Here is a 17136-nt window from a genome sequence, read left to right on the forward strand (position 1 = left end):
CTAGAAGTCAATGTGGCCCTCAGCCTGAGAAAGGTTCTCGTCCAGTCATTTCAATGGATGCACACTCAAGTGACTTTTAACACTGGACAGCAGTCGCTGCAAGAGGAGAGCCAACTGGATGGATTTGTGATACATTTACATATTGAAATATTGAAATACTTTATTGTCACTTGTACAACTTGTATACAGTGAGATTACACGAGCACCCCCCACTCAGCTCTCTTAGTCTTAATTCCCCTCTTTTACTGACACACACCCACCAAACCCGAAAGTTAGTTGCCCTGTTGTTATCTTTTCATTCAGCAGCCTAACAGCCCACGGATAGAAGCTGTTCTTTACCCTGTTGGTGCGACTAATCCTGCTTCTACATCTTCTGCCCGAGGACAGGAGATCAAGAAAGTGCCGGCCAGGGTATGAATCATCCCTGAGAATTTTCCTCACTCTCCTGAGGCAATGTTCTTCCGCCATTTCATCCAGCGGATTCATGGGACAGCCCATAATATCTTGTGCTATGTTCACCCCCCTCTGTAGGCACTTCCTATCAGTTGATGTCAAACCAGCGTACCACACCGTGATGCAGTATGAAAGGACACTTTCTATTGTGGACTGGTAGAAGGAGATCATCAAATGTTGATTGACATCGTTCTTTCTCAATAATCTGAGGAGATGGAGTCTCTGTTGGGCTTTCTTAACCACCTGGGTTGTATTTATTTTCCAAGTAAGGTCTTCACTGAGATAAACTCCTAGGAATTCGAAGGAAGAGACTCTCTCCACACAGCCCTCCCCGATGTACAGCGGGGCTAGTTCTCTCTACCTCTGAAATTGAGGTCCGTGTTTTAAATTTCGCTAGGTAGGTAACTAAGCAGCAAAACCAAAATTTCTACTGAAGCACTGCAAGAAGTGATTCCCGTGACAAGATGGGCATTGATTTTTGTTTTTATTAAGAAAAAAAAATGAACAAAATACATTCTCTCTCCGTATATACATTACATACAGCATAATTCTACATTGGTAAATGCTCTCATATCATTCCAAAGCAATCCTTAATACTTCAACCTGGGGACACAACCATTTTCCTTATAGGAGGAGGGAGGATGGGGGGAGAACACGAGGGGAAATTTATACTGCAGGCTGAGAAAATGGGGAGGAAGTACACGAAAACAGCCAACAGCAGTGAGCACAGTATATGACACAACTCAGCTCCAAAAATCCCACCCTCCCCTGAAGACGTCACTGTAGAAGGAAGGAAGGAAGGATTTAACTCTCGGCTCACCCGGCGGAAGATTTCGAGTCATGCAAAACGTCCCGTGTTAAGAGCAGTCCAGGTTTCTCCTGGCGTGGAAGGCAGAATCATAGAATTGTTCAAGGGTCATCTAGCCCAACCTCCCGCAATGGAGGCAGAATCAGTAGTCCAGATCCCTAGCCACAGGCGTCACCAAACCGCTGCCTCTGATCGCTGCTGACGGCCTGATTGGGAGCTAGATTACGGGGAACAGGGTAGGAAATGGGTATTTCTGACTCCACTGGGGCACAGACTCATATATACCCTTGCCTGCCTCCGTCAACTGCACAAAAATGAATCGGAGTTGAAGAAGTGTGCATGCACACGAAAGCTCATACCAATAACAAACTTAGTTGGTCTCTAAGGTGCTACTGGAAGGATTTTTTTAAACTTTGTTCTGTCCACTCCAGTGAGGTTTCTCCAAGAGAACTTCCTGGAAGATTGGCATTTCCCAAGCTGGTGAATCCAGATGTTTTTGGCTACAGCTGCCTTCAGCCCCAGACAGCATACCTGCAGCTGCAGTCCCAAAAAAATGGTATCACCAGCTGTTTGTGGGGCTGTGGTAAATTTCAATCCAGATGGGCACATGTGAGAGGGCAGTGCTTGGGGGTTTTTTGTGCCTCTGGAACCATGTCTTGGGGTCACCTTGTCTCTGATTCCAAAGTGCTCCCCAATTCAGGTTTTTTTCTTTTTAGTATCCGTTTTCTTCCACATACATATATACACATCCATACCAGAATTGGGAGTCTCTAAAGCCAGGTGTAAGCCATCTACACTGGGATACGCTTAGAATGAAGGAACAAGGGTCTGCTAAACATCTGCACAGACCACAAAATACCTTTTGGTCTCAGAGCTGACTCCAGTCTTTTCGGGCAGAGACACAGTTCTGTTTTTCCCACAACTCTTCTTAGGGGCGCTGTGTCCTGCATGTGGTTGGCCATTGTGCAAAACAAGATGTTGACCTGGACAGCCAGCAGGGCTCTTCCTGTGTTCTTAGCAGCCTAATTTGGAGAGGGAAGCCTTCTCGTTGCTGCTGTCAGAAACCCTTTCCCCCTCTACTGAAAAATCACCCAGAGCCAACAGTTCCCCATCTACCTCTTGCCCATCCTAGCTCTAAAATGCATCCAGCAGGATCCCTTTCCCAAAAGTACACAAGCTGCTTTAGCGGCTTTGGAGGACGTTTTAATAATAATAATTAATAATTATTATTTCTACCCCTACACCTCCCTTATGGTCATGCCCTCAGATAGCAGACCATAAAAGTGGACCAAGCAGATTCACTGATGGGCAAGTTCTCCCAAGGTACAAGGAGAAGCCTTGATAACTTCATGCCACTTCATTCATAATGGCAGTTTCCTCCAAAGAATATTGAGAAGTGGTGTTGGGGTAGTGTTTAGAATTGGAAATAACTGCCTCCCTGCCCACCACTTGGGACTTCAGCTTTTAACATTTTCTCTGGGGAGAGAGGAGGGTTGACAGAAGAGTTGAACTAGTACAGACCCAGCCAACGTGCAACGCACGTCTAAGAAACCAACACCGATTTCAAGCTGACAGTAAGACAAGATCTTGACACAAGCATCCACACCGGTGTGTGCATGTGAGGTTCAATGAAGCAGCAGCACCTTAGCAAGCCGGGAGCTGTAGTGTTTTCATGACGACGGAGCAACGTGCACAAACAGAATCCTAATCATTCGAGACCTGTAGGCGTTTTACTGTTCACTATTCCAAGGGGGAAATCTGTGGAGGCAAAAATACATTTCCTCCAACACAAAAGAAACCTTTAAGAGCCATGTTTATGATATTGCAAATACCACGGAGCAGGTTAATACAGATTATATATTCCTCTTCCCTCCCCGTTACATAGCCTCAATCACTTAATTTATGGAACGAAAGCCTGATATTGATGTGCTGTTTGGTTTCCTACACTTTACAAACCTGATGTGGTTGGGAAGTGCTTATGAGGAACGATTGAGGGAGCTTGATATAGATGGAAGAGAAGGCTGAGATGCTAGCCATCTTCACAAACGAATTTCAACAGGGACATATGTAAGGTTCTGCACTTAGGCATGGAGAACCAGGTGCTGAAATACAAGATGGTGGACGTCTGGCTTACTGGCAGTACATGTGAAAAGGATCTAGGGGTCTAGGTGGACCACCAGCTTAATATTGAGTCAACAATGTGATGCAACAGCAAAAAAGCTAATGCTATTCTAGGCTGCATCAACAAAAGCATAGTGTCCAGATCAAGGGAAGTGATAGTATCACTCCATTTTGCCTTGGTCAGACCACACCTGAAATGCTGGGTCCAATTCTGCGCACCACAATTTAAGGATATTGACCAGCTGGAACGTGTGCAGAGGAGGGCAACCAAGATGATCAAGGGTCTGGAAACCAAGCCTTATGAAAAGCGGTTGAAGGAGCTGGGTATGTTTCGCCTGGAAAAGAGGAGACCGAGAGGATATATGGGAGCCATCTTCAAATATCTGAAGGGCTGTCACATGGAACAAGCTTGTTTTCCACTGCTCTGGAAGGTGGGACTTGAGGCAAGTTATAAGAAAGGAGATTCTGACAGTTAAGAGCTGTTTGACAGTGGAATGGCTTCCCTCAAAAGGCGGTGGACTCTCCCTCCTTGGAGGTTTTTAAGCAGAGGTTGGATGGCCATCTGTCATGGATGCTTGAGCTGAGATTCCCGCATTGTGGAGCGTTGGACTAGATGACCCTCGGGGTCCCTTCCAACTCTACAATTCTATGAAATATCTAAAAGTGTGTCAGGTGGAACACTTGTTTTCTGCAGCTCCAAAAGGTAGGACTTGAACAAGTGGATTCAAATTACAAGGAAGGAGTTTCCAACTAAACAAACATTAAGAATAACTTTCTGATGGCAAGAGCTGCTCAACAGTGAAACAGACTCCCTCAGAAGGTGGTGGATTCTCCTTCATTGGAGGTTCCTAAACAAGAGGTTTGACAGCCATCTGCCAGAGATTCTTTAGTTGGACTAGATGGCCTTTGGGGTCCTTTCCAACTTTCCAACTTCCCCAAGAGCTGAAAATATTGAACATATGCAGGCTGAAGGGCGGAACAAATGGAAAAATTCAAAAAACTTATGTTGGGGGGGGGTGATGCAAATAACTAAGTCGGGGAAGTGCATTGTTTGTGAAGACCAGCATAATTTGAAAGAAGAAGAAGAAGAGGAGGAGGAGGAGGAGGAGGAGGAGGAGTTTGGATTTGATATCCTGCTTTATCACTACCCGAAGGAGTCTCAAAGCAGCTAACCATCTCCTTTTCCTTTCTCCCCCACAACAAACACTCTGTGGGGTGAGTGGGGCTGAGAGACTTCAGAGAAGTGTGACTGGACCAAGGTCACCCAGCAGCTGCATGTGGAGTAGCGGGGAAGCGAATCCGGTTCACCAGATTACGAGTCCACTACTCTTAACCACTACACCACACTGGCTCTAGAGGCCTAGGAAGTTGCTGGATACAAGCACCTAGAAATAGTTAAAGATCAACCCCCTTGCGTTTTCCCCAGCCCCCTCCCTCCCCACATTTCCCCCGTGCAAAAGGGCTGCACGGTGCAGCACAGAGAATTAACATGCCATCTTAACCTTCTGAAGCTTCCATTTCAAAGGCTTCTGGGCATGAGGTTTTCATTTCTGCCCTGTTCACCAAGATGGTCCTCCCATCATGAGAACTGTTGCTGAAACAGGTGGTGGTGGGGACTGTGATCTGGTTTTTACCTTCATCCTCCCAAGCTATCACATCGCTTAATCTTAAAGCATTTGCTTGCCATGAGCCCAGTCTACTTAAACTGCATTTATCTGGGGATCACATTCTTACTTTGGGAGGCAAACATCCTGCAACCTAGCAACACACATCTTGGTACTGATGTTTTGGTGTAAAACCTGGGGGAGGTAGAAGCAGTATTAGAAACTCAGATTTGCAGACTCTTCCCCAAATGGCCCCTTAAACTTATGTTATGGGCGCCACAACCGAATATCTAGTCGTCGTCTTTCTTTCTTTTCTTTTCTTTTTTGCACAAATCAGCTGGCATGTCTTTTGGTGCTCTGCGAGCCAGCTGATTTGTGGGGCAGTTCAATACCAAAAGAGGTGTCTCCTTTGGTGCTGCACTGCCCCGCAAGCCAGCTGATGTGGCATCGCAGCAGCGCCATCCAACTAGAGAAGAGTTGTCAGTAGCCAAACCTGGCGACAAGACATCTCCACTTGCTCGCAAAAGGTCGGTTGCCAGTCTCAAAATGTGACTGGCCGCTGGGGAATTTCGAGCACTAACTTATTCTTAAAGCATGTGCGTGCCTTTAACCCTGTCTACTTAAACTGCATGTATTTGGGGATCGCGTTCTTACCGATGGGGCGAGCATCCCAAAACCTAGCAATACACTCCTTAGTACTGAAGTTTTAGTGTAAAGGCCTGGGGGAGGTGGAAGGGAAGGAATAAGCTGCTTTCAAATTCATGTGCTTATGTTATCAAAAGAGTGTCTAAAGACAGGCAAACCTGCATGAGCATCTAAAGAGGAGGTAAATGCACATCCAACATGTGCACAGCCCCCTTCAACTCACCCAGCATTACGACTACAGGAGATACGTGAGCTACGTTGTCTGCAAAGACTGCCTGTTGGTGTGGGATTTTTGCCCCATGCCTGCCCCCAACTTTTCAGGCCAGAGCTAAGGCATTAACTCAGGCATTTCCTGTGGAAACAGGTCACTGAGTGGATGAACAAGGTGGAGGGGTTTAAAAGCAACCAGCCTATATCAATACAAACAGCAAACTTTTTGTGTGTGTGTGAAAAACAGCAAACCTTTTTTTTCTACAACCTGTGTTTGCAAAGAGGCAAATGCAACAGAGCTTAGGATGGACCTGTGCAAGTTGCAGGGAGATGGGGCGTAGAAGATAGAAGCTCTAAACCAGAGGGTAGCCAGCGTTTCAGACTACAATTCCCATCAACCCCAAGTCAGCCAAGCCAACGCTTAGTAAGGATGATGGAAGATGTTGCCCCGAACATCTGGAAGGTCAGCAGACACCTGCCCCAAGCTCTGCCCAATGCCTACTTACAAGATTCTGTTTGAAAAACAGAATGGATACAAAGCTCACGAAATGCAGGTGTGGCCAGTGTTCTTCACTTTTGAGGTTTCTGGATGGCGCGTGGCTAAGGTGAGATCAGACTGCATTAAAAACAAAAAGCAATAAAAACCCCAGAAGCCAGGCAACTGTGGTAGCACCAACCAAGGGGTGGAACTACTCATCATACATGAACTGAATGCAAAAACTGCAGCGGCTGCTTCTTGTTTAAAAACGAGGGGGAAGGAAGTTACTTCGGAAGGGGAGCAAATTGCTCAAACTTTCCCCCCTGCCCTCTGCTGAAAACTGCCCCAAATCCCACTTCCCTCCATCAACATGTTTATCTCCACCAACATGTACCTGGAAGGCGGTATCTGTGTGCGTATTTTTAGCACAAAAGCTGTGGCAGTGGGGGAAAATTCAAGCGCCACCCACTTCCCCACTCGTATCTTCTTCCCAGCAGAAGTGGGGCTGTTGTCATTTTGTCACACGAGTTCGCGTTTCAAGAGTAGTTCCCTCCCGGAACTGTGTTTATGCTCCTATTTGTTTCTTCTTCACAAGATCTAAAAGTTGCCCACTAGAGGGGGCTAAGCTTCCTTCTGGGATTTCGCTTTTCCTCCGACAAGGTCACGGCTGCAGTTTATGATCAAAGCCCACACAGAGAGAGACACACACACGGACCCCTTGCGTACACCAGAACCCACTGCCGGTGTTCACAAACGCCGAGAAGTAACGCTAAACTCAGCCAGACAAACGTTGGGACAAAATTACAATGAGGCCCCAAATAAAACCCAAACGACCCCCACCCCCACCCCCAAAAAAATTCTCCAAGACTTCATTTTGCATACACACACAACAAGTGGTGGGAGGGAAGGGGTACTGGTAGGTATACATAACTCAGGTGACCATGTGATTTGCTTTCTTCTCATCAACGTTCATTCACTTTTTTAAAAAGCCAAGGTCAGAAAATATATCTATGTATGTATTTCCATCAGAAGTACATCAGTTGCCTTTTATTAGCCCATTTGGTATTTATCCGTGAAGCCACCTCCCCTCCCTGCTCTGAAACCACGTTACTCTTATTATAGTGCAGTCCGCCAGTCGCTCGGTCAATCAAGGCAGGCGTGCGCGCGCACACACACACACACACACACACACACAAATTAAAAATACTGAAAAGCAAAAAATGTCCTTCTCCCGGCCCCCACCCTGCTGCCCTCCCCTCCTCCTTCCACGTGTCCAGCCAGTGCCCCTGTCACAGGGTGATGAGGTCTACCAGGTTGCCCTTGGGCGGCGTCATGTTGTCGGGAAAGAAGTTCACTAAGGTATCAAAGAGCTGAGTCCGTTGGGCGTAGATATGGTCGACGTCAGAAAACCCTGGAGATGAGGAAGAAGAGAAGAATCGTTGGAAACATGGCCCAGGGGTGTATTCTAGATGTTTATCTCCCATGCTCCTGGAGGATCAAAGGTGGGAGTGCTGCCCACCTGCCAACAGGTGATGATCCGCTTCAAAATCCCAACTGCTGGGACTGCAAAGGGTGTTCAAAAAGCTCTTGCTAAACATCCTTGCATTCAAACACTTCCTATCACCCATCAGCTGACAGAGAGGGAGCGTTCCTTCAAACACACGAACACAAACAACCTCTGTGCTTCTCCTTTAAACCATGTAGTGGGCGTGACACCCTGAAAATGACTGGGGGGAAGGGCAAATGGGCAGGCTTGGAGGGACCTGTTTGCTCAGATGTTCCCCACCCTGGGTCCCCAGTGACCGGCAGCGGCTCCCCAAGGTTTCAGGCAAGGACTGATCCCAGCCACACCCAAGATCTTCTGCGTATAAGGTTTTTGGCCCTTCCTCAGCCATGCAGCCCACTGGTTGTCTTGGGACACGTGCACTTGCCCTAGCCTACCCCCCACAAGGTAACTGCAAAGATGGAAAATACAGCCCCATTCAAACGATGGGACAATCACTAGAACCGGAGCCTAAATTAGCCCTGTAATCTCAGATTAAGAACAGAGCCATTAAAGACTTCATCCAGCATTTATTAACTGCAGCTAGATCAGCAGTTGAAAAAAAAACGGGAAAACTTTAAACACGTATCTTTCTGAAGCCTGGATTTCACAAGTATGGGACATGGTCCTTATGGACAGATTAAGCATTTAACGAAAGAAACATTGATTGGGGGGGGGCAGGAAGACTCACACCTTTTATACAACACAGTATCCTTTTATTGACTTTGTTAACACAATCAAACATGGTTTTCACCCTACATCGACTCATGGAACCTTATGGAGAGACACTTTCATCTGACTGCCTTTCTTGGAACATCGGAAACTACAGCCATCAAGAGCTGTTTCTGTCTCTTTCCCTTACACTACTAAGCTCTGTTTCCTTGCAAGAGTATGTTTTGCTACTTGAAATCAAAAATCATTTTTTTAAAAAGAGAACATTCAGCCTCATATATGCAACTTGGGCTCCTCAGAGCCAAAGATGGGTAAATGCTTCTAGATTTTTTAAGATATATGGCTATATTTTTTCTTGGATACAATCCGAAGGAATTATATTATGGCTTGTTAGGAAGATATCCTGTAAAAAAAGGTAAAGGGACCTCTGACTGTTAGGTCCAGTCGCAGACAACTCTGGGGTTTTGGTGCTCATCTCACTTTATTGGCCGAGGGAGCTGGTGTACAGCTAGCAGCGCATGGAAACACCATTTACCTTCCCGCCGGAGCAGTACCTATTTATCTACTTGCACTGGCATGCTTTTAAACTGCTAGGTAGGCAGGAGCAGGAACAGAGCAATGGGAGCTCACCCTATGGGATTCGAACCGCCGATCTTCTGATCAGCAAGCCCTAGGATCTGTGGTTTAGACCATAGCGCCACCCATATCCTGCACAGTCCAACAAATTATGGGTTTTATACACAATCGTAACTGCTTTTTTATCTACTGCTGAGTTAGCAAAAGGCTGCATAGTTTGTAGCCAGAGGAATGTGCACCAGAACTATGCAACCATGCTTGTAAACTATGCAACTATGCTTGTAAAAGCTTACAAGCTGTTGGGTCCAAATAAATGCTTAGGAGCCTTCCCTAAGAGTTTGTCTAAAGAGGACTAAACTTTCACTTTTACCCCCCTCCCCGCCACCAAAAATAGAGGGGGAGGGGAGTGGAATATTAATTAAGATGGAACAGCTGGATGACAGGCCAACAAAGTGCCATTGCACATTGTGTACATCACACAAGGGACCAAATGCTGTAAACAAACCTATCATTGGACTCTGTGAGATGCCCTTGAAATGTCGAACCAGGCTTCCCGGATTTTGATTATTGTATTTTTGGACTGCAAAATGGTTTGCCATGCTGGCCGGGGCTGAAGGGGAACCTGTAGCCTTAAATATCCAGAGGCCAGGATGGGGAAGGCTGAGTTGCAGCCAAACGTAAGAGCTACAAGTTCATCCTGCCGGTTCATCCCACAAGATGGAACAGTGGAACGCAATTGCCCTGCAGCCACAGGAGCAAGGCCAAATGTCAGCCAGCCAGAACCAGAGGTGAGGGCTTTGTGCTCCACCTAAGCAGTTTGCAGGCTTTCGTAACACAACAGGCAACAGCACAGTGGGGTGAATCCAAGGGACAGCAGTTCCCACAGCACTTTAAACAGAGCCTGATGGAATGAGGACCCCAACAGGGATCGAGCTTCGAAGGCTGACTCTAGTCTTCGCATTCCATTTCAAGGTACAATGCCAACAAGCAGGACCGGATTTAGGTTTGATGAGGCCCTAAGCCACAGCGGGTGGCACTGTGGGTTAAACCACAGAGCCTAGGACTTGCTGATCAGAAGGTTGGCGGTTCGAATCCCCGCGACGGGGTGAGCTCCCATTGCTCGGTCCCTGCTCCTGCCAACCTAGCAGTTCAAAAGCACGCCAGTGCAAATAGATAAATAGGTACCGCTCCGGCAGGAAGGTAAACGGCGTTTTCGTGCGCTGCTCTGGTTCACCAGAAACGGCTTAGTCATGCTGGCCACATCACCTGGAAGCTGTACGCCGGCTCCCTTGGCCAATAAAGCGAGATGAGTGCCGCAACTCCAGAGTCGGTCACAACTGGACCTAATGGTCAGGGGTCCCTTTACCTTTACTTTAAGCTACTAAAGGTAATGGGGCCCTTTATATGTCCAGCTGTCCTTTGCCAACAACAAAATGTCGCTTTTTCTGTGTTGAATATACGCTATATGGTAATTTAAGGACCTAATAGGTATCTAAAGCCATTTGCACATTAACAAAATAGGAGCCTACACAACACAAAACACTGTTGCTGTATGTAGGTTTTATTTTGTTTTTTATCTTATATTTTGGAAATGTACATCCAGGTTGTTGTTTTTCTTTAATTTTTTGGAAGGCCCCCAAGAGACTGGGGCCCTACGCTATAGCTTGTTTAGCTTATATGTAAATCCGGCACTGCCAACAAGCCTTCGATTCTGATGCTCGTCTTGCTCTCTACCTTGCAGATTAGCAATTCATGGGAGGGGAGGAAGATGCGGTTTGCGCAGTCCAAACCCTGCTTTTACAGCAGGAGTCTCACCTCTCTCCCCCCGGCAAGAGGCCCAGCTATCACTCAAGTTGCTGTTATAAAAAGCGGTCACTTCAGGGGGTCACGGCAGAGGGAATGCGAACAGAGGATTATTATAGTTTTGGGAGCTCAACGCCAGACTTTCTGGTTCTGGGAAGTTTGAAAACTTTGTTTTCCTTGCCCAAGGAGAGAAACGTGCCCACGATTGGGAAGAATAGCCTGAGCTCATGCACTTGAGTGACACACTTTGCCACAGCAGGCAGAGCGTCAGTCTCTGCCCCCGCCTCCATGAGGCAAGGCTTGGTGGTGGCTGCCAGGGTGACATGGCACAAGTTAATTTGTTTTGACTGGTCCCTCCACGCTTGTGTGGCTAACACCACCGTCCCATGTCTGGAGTACCGACAGCCTGAAACTGATCCCCATGGCGTTTCTGGGGATTTAGGACAGAGGCTTTTGAAAAGCACCAATTCCTGCTGATCTGAAGTATACTCACCCAGAGTGCTCAGGTCAGAGCTGGACTTGAAGAGGGCTGAAGCAAGTAACTGGAACTGGAGAGGAAAACAAACAAGATGTTATTTTATTTTTAAGGGTTCAACATGTTCCCATGATGGGCATAAAGGCTTCTTGATCAACAACAATGAAATCACTTTGGTTGAAGGTTGGGGTGGTTCATTTTTTTATTATTATTTTGGTGGGGGGGAATGTTTCTTGACACATCTAATGCTGCCACACGGAGGATTAATGTTCTATTGCTAAGGAATTCTACTTTTAAAACCAGGTGTCAGGACTGCCGCTAGGTCCCAGCTCACAGAGGACCAACGCCCAGTGGATATTATATACAAAAGTCTTTATTGAAGTTTAGTTTCCATTTCCAAGCTCTGGGCGCGCAGCCCCACGTCTTAACACTAGACCGGCTAAGTCCCCTCTGACTCACTGCTCCACCCACACCAGTTTAAGATTCTAGCCCGGCTCCACCTCTTGCGCTGCTCTTTCCTGCGTTGGGTCCTTCTGCCCTCTTGGGTTCCCTCCTTCCTGGACTCCTCTGACGCGGAGCCTCCTGAGTCTTGCCCCTCCCTCCGGCGGGCTTTAGGACCTGGCTCCCTTCCCGGGCTCCCCGCTGTGCCGCGCTCCTGTACATTTGAACTTGGCGCGCGCGCCCAGCCGGTGACTTTCCTTCTGACCGTTTCCCCGCTTCCTGATGTGGGTGTTGCCAAACCTGACTCCTCTCCTCCCTCTGGTGGTGAGGACACTGGTCCCAACTCCTGGGACTCCCCCTCCCCACTGCGCTCTGGTGGAGACGCTGGCCCTGATCTCCAGCTGCTGTTCAGGGACTCCCCGCTGGCCCCTCCCTCTTGAGGTTTCTCCCTTGGAATCTCCCTTGCTCTGGCCACCGGCGCTCCCTTCTGTGAGTCCTCCGATTCGCTAGAGAGGCTTGTGGAATAACTCTGGCCACTGTCACTGCCTGCGCCCCCCTCGTACTCCTCCTCCTCACTCTCCATTTGCTCCCCCTCCTGTGTCTCTCCTTCTGAACCCCTGACATCCATCCCCCCCTCGAAGCCCCCCCTTCCCCCCTCCCCCTCTTCCGGTGCGGGTTCCGGGTGCTCCATTGTTGTAGGGGTGAGTCCAGGATACAGCTCGTCCCCTGAGGCTTGCAACCATCGAGATAAGTCCGGGAAGTCCCCCATGGGCTCGTCGACGACGACCTCCTCCGCTTCCATCTCCTGCGCGGTGTGCTCGAAATCTGAGCTCGACCCCAAATCACCCAAGAGCCCTCCTCCCCCTGTTGCTTGATGGGGGTCCACCTCCCAGGGCCCCTTCGGCATGTCTCTGCGCCAGCCCACTTCGGGTTGGTCCTCCCACCAATAAGATCCCCCCGTGCCAAAACCTGAAAGCGATCCCTCCGGGGAGCTGCCTCCCGGAGCCGAGTCCTCAGCTGACGAGAAACCCCGGAAAGTGCTGGCCGAGAGTGTGGGTGTGAACAAACAATCCTCGAAAAAGCCCGCCGGCATAGGCTTGTGCGGGAAAAGTGTGTGGAATTCTTCCTTGAGCAACTGCTCTTCCACTGCGTAATCCGGCACCCACCTGTTGGCGCTGGCCGGGGTGTCCTCTGTGGCAAGAAGATATTCAATCCCGTCCTCCCCCCACCTTGAGTCTAAAATCTCAGTGGCTTCATTAAGTGGCTCCCCTTTCGGCGACCCCCCTTTTTTGGGCGCTTCCCTGAGCGGGTCTGGCGCCTTCCCCGGTGCTTGAAACCTGTGGGGCTCTCTGTAGGGCGTGAGCACTGATCTATGAAAGACCGGGTGCATTCTGGAACCCTCCGGGAGTGTCAACCGGAAGGCCACTGGGTTGATCTGCGCCTCTACTTGGTAAGGCCCTAGCTGCTTGTGCCCTAGTTTCTTCTTGGCTAACGATCTGGCTGGAACTGCTTGTGCTGCCAACCAGACCCAGTCTCCCACCTGGATGTCCTCCCCAACCCTCCTGTGTCGATCTGCCTGCACTTTGTAAGCCTGTTTTGCCAACTCTAACTGCCTCCTGAGCTGCTCGTGGATCTCCTGCAACTCCGCTGCCACGTCCTCTGCTCCCTGTGGCTCCCCCTCCCGCACTGTGTCCAGACCCGGGAAGGTTCTGGGATGCCTCCCGTAGTTGGCGAAAAATGGTGTCACCCCCGTGGACCCGTGCTTCGTGTTGTTGTAGGCAAACTCGGCCAACGGTAGATAGTCCACCCAGGTCGATGGCTGCTGGTTCGCGTAGCATCTCAGGTACTGCTGCATGATGGCGTTGACCCTTTCCGCCTGCCCGTTAGTTTGCGGGTGTCTCGCCGACGCCAGGCTGACCTTGACGTTCAGGAATCCCATCAGCTTTTGCCAGAAGTTGGAGATGAACTGGCGCCCCCGGTCGGACAAAATAGACCGTGGTAGGCCGTGCACCTTGAACACGTGGTCTATGAACATCTTAGCGGTCTGCTCGGCCGTGGCCACCTTCGCGCACGGAATGAAGTGGGCCATCTTGGTGAACAGGTCCACTACCACGAGCACTGCCGTCTTGCCCCTTGAGCTGGGTAGATCTGTGACAAAGTCCAGGGCCACCCTCTCCCACGGTACGAACAGTGTCTGTAGCGGTTCCAACAGGCCCGCCAGCGGCTGGTGCACAGGCTTAGCCCTTTGGCAGGTGTCGCACCTATTGACATAGTCCGCGACATCCCCCCGCATCTTAGGCCACCAAAAGTCTCTGGCTACTAAGTCCACCGTCTTCTCCTTGCCGAAGTGCCCCGCGCTGGGCGCGTCGTGCAGCTGTTGCAGGACCTTCGCGCGGAGGCTGTCTCCTGGTACGTAGAGGACTCCCTTGCGTAGGAGCAGGCCGTCGCGCACTTGGAATTCGTCGCCCCTCGCCTTGCCACTGCACACCTCCTCCATCTTGGCTCGGGCGAACGAGTCCGTTTGCAGCGCGCGGCGCACCGCGTCCAGGTCCACCGTGGCTGACGCGCATGCCCACGCCTGTGGTGTGAAAATGTGCTTGGCCGCCGCCGGTGCCTCTGCCTCCAGATACTGCGGTTTTCTGGACAGCGCGTCCGCCAAGACGTTGCTGTTTCCTGGGATGTACTCAATTCTGAAGTCGAAATCTGCAAAGAACTCCGCCCAGCGGATGTGTCGCTGGTTCAGGAACCTCGCCGTGCGCCAGTACTCCAAGTTCTTATGGTCTGTGCGGACCTGCACCGTGTGCTTGGCTCCGACGAGGAAGTGCCGCCACGCCTTGTAGGCTGCATGTATGGCCAGCAACTCCCTGTCCCAAATGGTGTAGTTTTGCTCCGCTTTGCTGAGTTTTCTCGAGTAGAAAGCGCACGGCCTCCAGTCCCCCTGGTGGTCTTGCTGCAACAGAACGGCTCCCACGGCCCTGTCTGAGGCGTCCGTCTCCACTCTCATGGGCCTGCTGGGATTTACGTGCAGTAGGTTCTCCTCGGAAGCGAAGAGCTGCTTGAGCTTCTGAAAGGACTGCTCTGCCTGCTCCGTCCAGATGAACCTCTTCTTCTTGGAACTGAGGGTGTCGGTGATGGCCGCTGTCTGCATGGCGAAACCCTTGATGAACTTGCGATAAAAGTTGGCAAAACCGACAAACCTCTGTACTTCCTTCCTATTGCGTGGGCTCTTCCAGTCCAGTACTGCACATACCTTGGCACCGTCCATAGCCAGTCCCTTGTCGGACAGTTTGTAGCCCAAGAAATCCACCTCGAACTGGCACTTCTCCAGCTTGGCGTACAGCCTGTGCTCCCGCAGCCTCTGCAGAACTTCCCTAACATCTCTCTCGTGAGCCTCCGGCGATTCCGAGAAGATTAGGATGTCATCCAGGAAGCAGACGCACTTCTTGTAGAGGAGACCCGCCAAGACATGATGCATGAAGGCTTGAAAGCAGTGGGAACCATTTTTTAATCCAAAAGGCATAACTCTGTATTCATAAGTGCCCAGCGGCGTAAACATGGTTGTTTTCCACTCGTCGCCTTCCCGTACGCGAATGAGATTGTACGCTCCGCGCAGATCCAACTTGGTAAAGATGCGACCCTTCCTCACCGTCGCCAGCAGGTCATCGATCTTGGGCATAGGGAAGGCTGAGGGCTTGGTCTTAAGGTTCAAGAAGCGGAAATCAACGACCAGCCTCTTTTGGGGCGTGTCCCGCTTCTTTACAAAGAATACAGGGCTGCCCCCTGCCGCCTTGGACTCCCGGATGAATCCCCGCTTCAGGTTGTGATCTATGAACTCCCTGAGCTCTTGCAATTCATCCTCAGACATGGAGTACAGTTTCCCCGTTGGGAGCATCGCCCCGGGCAGGAGGTCGATCTTGCAGTCGTAGGGTCTGTGGGGAGGCAGCTTATCCGCCTCTTTCTCGCAGAAGACCTCCAAAAACTCCTTGTATTTGTTAGGCACCGCTTGCAACATGCCCAAGTTCAGCTGTGGTCCATCCTCGTGCCCCTCATCTTCCAAGTCCGCCAGGATGCAGTGTTCTGCGCAGTAAGAGGAGCCGAAGGTCAGTTGCCGCTGGTACCAAGCTAATGCCGGGCTGTGCCTATCCAGCCAACTCATTCCCAACACTATGGGCGTGTCTGACAGGCGGGTGACATTGAAGCTGATGACCTCACGGTGGTTTCCAATGCGCATCACCATTGGCGGCGTCTGCTGTAGTACTTGCCCTCCCAGTAGCTCCCTGCCGTCCACTGTGACGACTTTCAGAGGTACCGCCGCTGGCAGAAGGGCTATGCCATGTTGCTGGATGAACTGCATGTCTATAAAATCTGCATTGCTCCCCGAGTCGATGGTGATGGGAATTTCCACAAGTAGCCCATTGGGGAGCTGAAGGGATGCGGTGAGCTGCACTACTGGTTTGGGTGGGAGGGGGTCGGTGGGCTGTAAGATCCCTGGGGATTGCTTCACTGACTTGTCTGGCTGGTCCCCAGAGACGCCATCTCCAGCCAGACAGTGGAGTTTTCCTGCTGCGACTCCCTCTGCTGAATTGCGTCTGTTACTGTCGCTGCGGCTGCAGTATGCTTGTGAAACCGCTGGGGACACTCTTTTGCCATATGCTGAGCACTGTCGCAGATGTAGCACTTCCTGGTTCCTCTAGGAGGCTTCATCTTGACTGCTCCCGGAGTTAGGGCTCCGACTGTGGAGTGAGCCTTAGCACCACCTATCTCCATCGGCTCCTCTCCCCCTCCCAGCGGAGGCATGGATCGAGCGCGCGCCGCCTCCTTGGGGAAGGGAGGCAGTCCTCTCGCTGGCGTGCGTCCCAAATGCCCTTCCTCCTTGCCCCAAGGGCGTCCTTCCAACCGAACCCCAATGGAGAGTGCCCGTTCCACCACGTCCTTGGTGGTTTGGGGTCTTCCCCCCCTTGCGATCTCGTCTTTCACAGCTCCGCTCAACCCCTCCCAGAACAGGTCTCTGACGGCAGGCGATTCTTTCTCCCAGGCTAGTACATTCACCAATCCGAAAAAACGTGAATGATATTGCCTCACAGTGGCTTTACCTTGTCTTAGTCCGTGAATCTCCCTCCTAGCGATATCCACATCAATCTCAGATAAAAAACACGCATCCATCACTTTAATGAAGGCAGCCGCATTTTGGAGGGCTGGATCCTTGTCTCTCCATAGATTGCGCAGCCACGATTTTGCCTCCCCCCGTAAATGCGAAATAATAAATCCCACTCTCTCTTCCTCATTTTTAAAGTCTTTGTCCAGCAG

At 50.3% G+C, this 17136-nt stretch overlaps 1 protein-coding gene across 2 annotated transcripts in view; it reads right to left on the minus strand.

Annotated features, from left to right (window-relative positions):
* Positions 1-920: 920 nt before the first annotated feature.
* The window catches only part of MKLN1 (muskelin 1), a 100174-nt gene continuing 83958 nt past the window's right edge, over positions 921-17136 (minus strand). For both annotated transcript variants that reach the window (XM_083700257.1, XM_083700258.1), the window contains 2 exons: positions 11407-11461; positions 921-7730 (listed from right to left, as the gene is read on the minus strand). In XM_083700257.1, the coding sequence (XP_083556383.1) occupies positions 7609-7730; positions 11407-11461 (177 nt within the window). In that variant the 3' untranslated portion in view covers positions 921-7608. The remainder of the gene's footprint in view (positions 7731-11406; positions 11462-17136) is intronic.

This window comes from Podarcis gaigeae (genome assembly GCF_964106915.1).
Source record: "Podarcis gaigeae genome assembly, chromosome: 10".
Lineage (NCBI taxonomy): Eukaryota > Metazoa > Chordata > Lepidosauria > Squamata > Lacertidae > Podarcis > Podarcis gaigeae.